General features: G+C 33.7%; 1 protein-coding gene across 1 annotated transcript; it reads left to right on the top strand.

Moving 5' to 3' along the window:
* Nucleotides 1–5: 5 nt before the first annotated feature.
* LOC109591012 (LRR receptor-like serine/threonine-protein kinase GSO1) lies at nt 6–998 on the top strand (the record flags this gene model as incomplete). The annotated part of the gene is made up of 1 exon (XM_020006828.1): nt 6–998. A coding segment is annotated over one exon (828 nt), but the record flags the coding sequence as incomplete, so codon positions are not given.
* Between the last annotated feature and the right edge of the window lie 1,758 nt (nt 999–2,756).

The raw sequence follows: 2,756 nt of genomic DNA, 5'->3' as shown, positions 1-2,756 counted from the left end.
TCAACCAGCCAACTTTTCCGGCTTCTTGGTCTGGACTTAAGAGTTTGACAAACGTTGAGATTGATGCTGTTCATGGAGAATTCCCAGACTACATAGGAAACAGTTGGACCAAAATTGAGAATTTGCTAGTCGTGAATGGACAATTAAAAGGAAATTTTCCGAGTTCTCTCTGTAGGCTCAGAAAAATCCAAAACCTGTTCCTATATAATAATTCTTTTTCTGGCAATTTACCAGATTGCATCTGCGAGCTACCAAAATCTTTAGTAGCTTTAGAGCTATCTGATAACCAATTCACTGGGCCGATTCCAAAATGCATTGGAAAGCTATCGAATCTAACAAACTTATATTTGTCAAGGAACGAGCTATCTGGAAATCTTCCATTATCAATGGGCAACTTGACGCATTTGGAGATTTTGGACGTAAGCGGTAATGGGCTGTATGGATCAGTACCATCAACTCTTAATGACCTGGCTGGATACACAGTACAGCTTAGTCTGTGCTACAATAAACTCTCATCTATTGACAATGGATTGGAGAAACTTTTTGATTTCGTAAAAGACTATAGCTGCCTCTTATACAATAATCCTTGGAATTGTCCCCTGCCATCTTTTGTACCTAAGGAATGTACCGCTACTTGTGGTCAATGTAATTCCGGAGAGAACCATAAGTCTTGTACTAAGTGTATAGGAAGTGATGGGTGTGGCTGGTGTAACGAAGGAGGGAATTGTCTCCCTGGGTCGTCCACTACAGGGCCTGATGATGAATATAAGTGTAATTCAACTGATTGGACTTTTGGCTCTAATGCACAATGTCCAAGTCAACAAAAACTTTAAGGATTATTAGCATTATTGTTATTAATCATTGCTGCTTTGCTGTTGTATGTATTTTAGTCATTATCTATAATTGTTATTTTTCTGTTTGCTTTTTTGCTGAAATCATTTCATTCATTCATTGTAAATGTGACCTTTCTAAAATAAGAAGTGTAATTTTTTCAATAACATTTTCTGATACATATTGATGTCCTTATGCTATGTAGAAAGTTTGAGCTGATTCTGACATTAATTTTTCAAGTTATGGCCATTTTTTAAAATGGCAGATTTTTGAAAAGTACCCAAGGCTATAGCCCATGGTTTTTTCTGAAAAAATTAATGGCTCCAAAATCACCCCAAATTTTTATTACATTTTCTGATACATATTGATGTTCTTATGCTATGTAGAAAGTTTGAGCTGATTCCAACTTAATATTTTCAAGTCACAGTCATTTTAAGAAAAAGGCCAATTCTTGAAGAATACCCAAGGCTATAGCCCATGGTTTTTTCCAAAAAATGGCTCCAAAATCACCACAAATTTTTATTACATTTTCTGATACATATTGATGTCCTTATGCTATGTAGAAAGTTTGAGCTGATTCTGAGTTCAATTTTTTGAGCTATGGTCGTTTTTCAAAAATGGCCAATTTTTGAAAAATACCCAAGGCTATAGCTCATGGTTTTTTCAAAAAATGGCTCCAAAATCACCTGACTTAAATTTTTCAAGTTATGGCCATTTAAAAAATACCTGAGCTTGATACTGAATACAGTTATTAGCATTTTCAGAAAAAAATTATTAAAAAGTATATAGTGCAATTTTGTATGTCAAACTATCAATATATCATTACATAGAACACTTGCCTGTGCATAGTAAGGAATGAATGCTCCAAGTACAGCAGCTCCTTATCTTTGTGCCTCTCTTCACTAGCCAGCATTTCAGAGTAGACTATGGTAGCCATTTTCTTTTTGATTTTGCTTGAGGCATCGCTTGATTTTCCTCCATCAATCATAGCAAAGAGCCCATCACTTTCTCTTTTGTCATTTAAGGATGGAAATTTTATCTATTATAATAATAAAATCACACATTTAATAACCTCAAGTTCATTAAAAATCCATGCTTTTTTTATAATTAACAACATCACTAATTTAAACATGACTTCAGCAAAAATAGTATAGCATTTAAAAAAATTTTATTCTCAAAAAATAGATACATTATATTATTTACTATAATATAGCTATAATCTACAGCAATTATGTATGTGTACATAATTGCTATACATAATTGCTGTACATAATTGCAGCAATCATAGCCAATCAAAAACATGTACATGTAGGCGTGATCAAATTATTAACAAAAAGGTGTGGTATTAATAACTAGTGATGGGCAATTCCAGAAATTTGCATTCGATTCCGATTCTGAATTCTTTTGAGACTGGAATCGATGGAATCAAATACCGATTCCGAGTATTACATCTGCGCATGCGCAAAGCCACGTGGTATCAATTACAGCAATAAAAATGCAATAAGTATACAGTCGGGCAGCCAAGCAACCGGAAGTCCATATAAATTGTGTATAAACCTATTTCTCGTTCATTGAGCAACTGCGTGGGTGGTAGCATACATAGATACATGAAAACTTGGATAGAATCAGAGAACTATCACAGCAATGAACTTGCCACAATGAGAGATAAAGTGCTTGATCAATAGAGCACATCATTTATGAAAACAGCAAAGCTATGCTGTTTTATGGGGAACTTACAGCTAATTTTGAACACAATAATTCTATTCCTTAGAAAAATTTTCCCTCACAAGGAATACTTGTAAGACAACAATTACCTTGTAAAGACACCTTTTAAGTACCACATACCAAAATTTCATGATTGCACTCCAAAGAATACTGAAGTTACAATTTTTTTATTGTTAAGTATAATTAAATTAATTAAAATT

The sequence above is a fragment of the Amphimedon queenslandica genome, unplaced genomic scaffold (genome assembly GCF_000090795.2).
Source record: "Amphimedon queenslandica unplaced genomic scaffold, v1.1 AMPQUscaffold_9132_Cont18922, whole genome shotgun sequence".
In the NCBI taxonomy this organism is placed as follows: Eukaryota; Metazoa; Porifera; class Demospongiae; order Haplosclerida; family Niphatidae; genus Amphimedon; species Amphimedon queenslandica.
The sequence above is the reverse complement of the archived record's forward strand: the minus strand, read 5'-3'. Positions and strand labels throughout refer to the sequence as shown.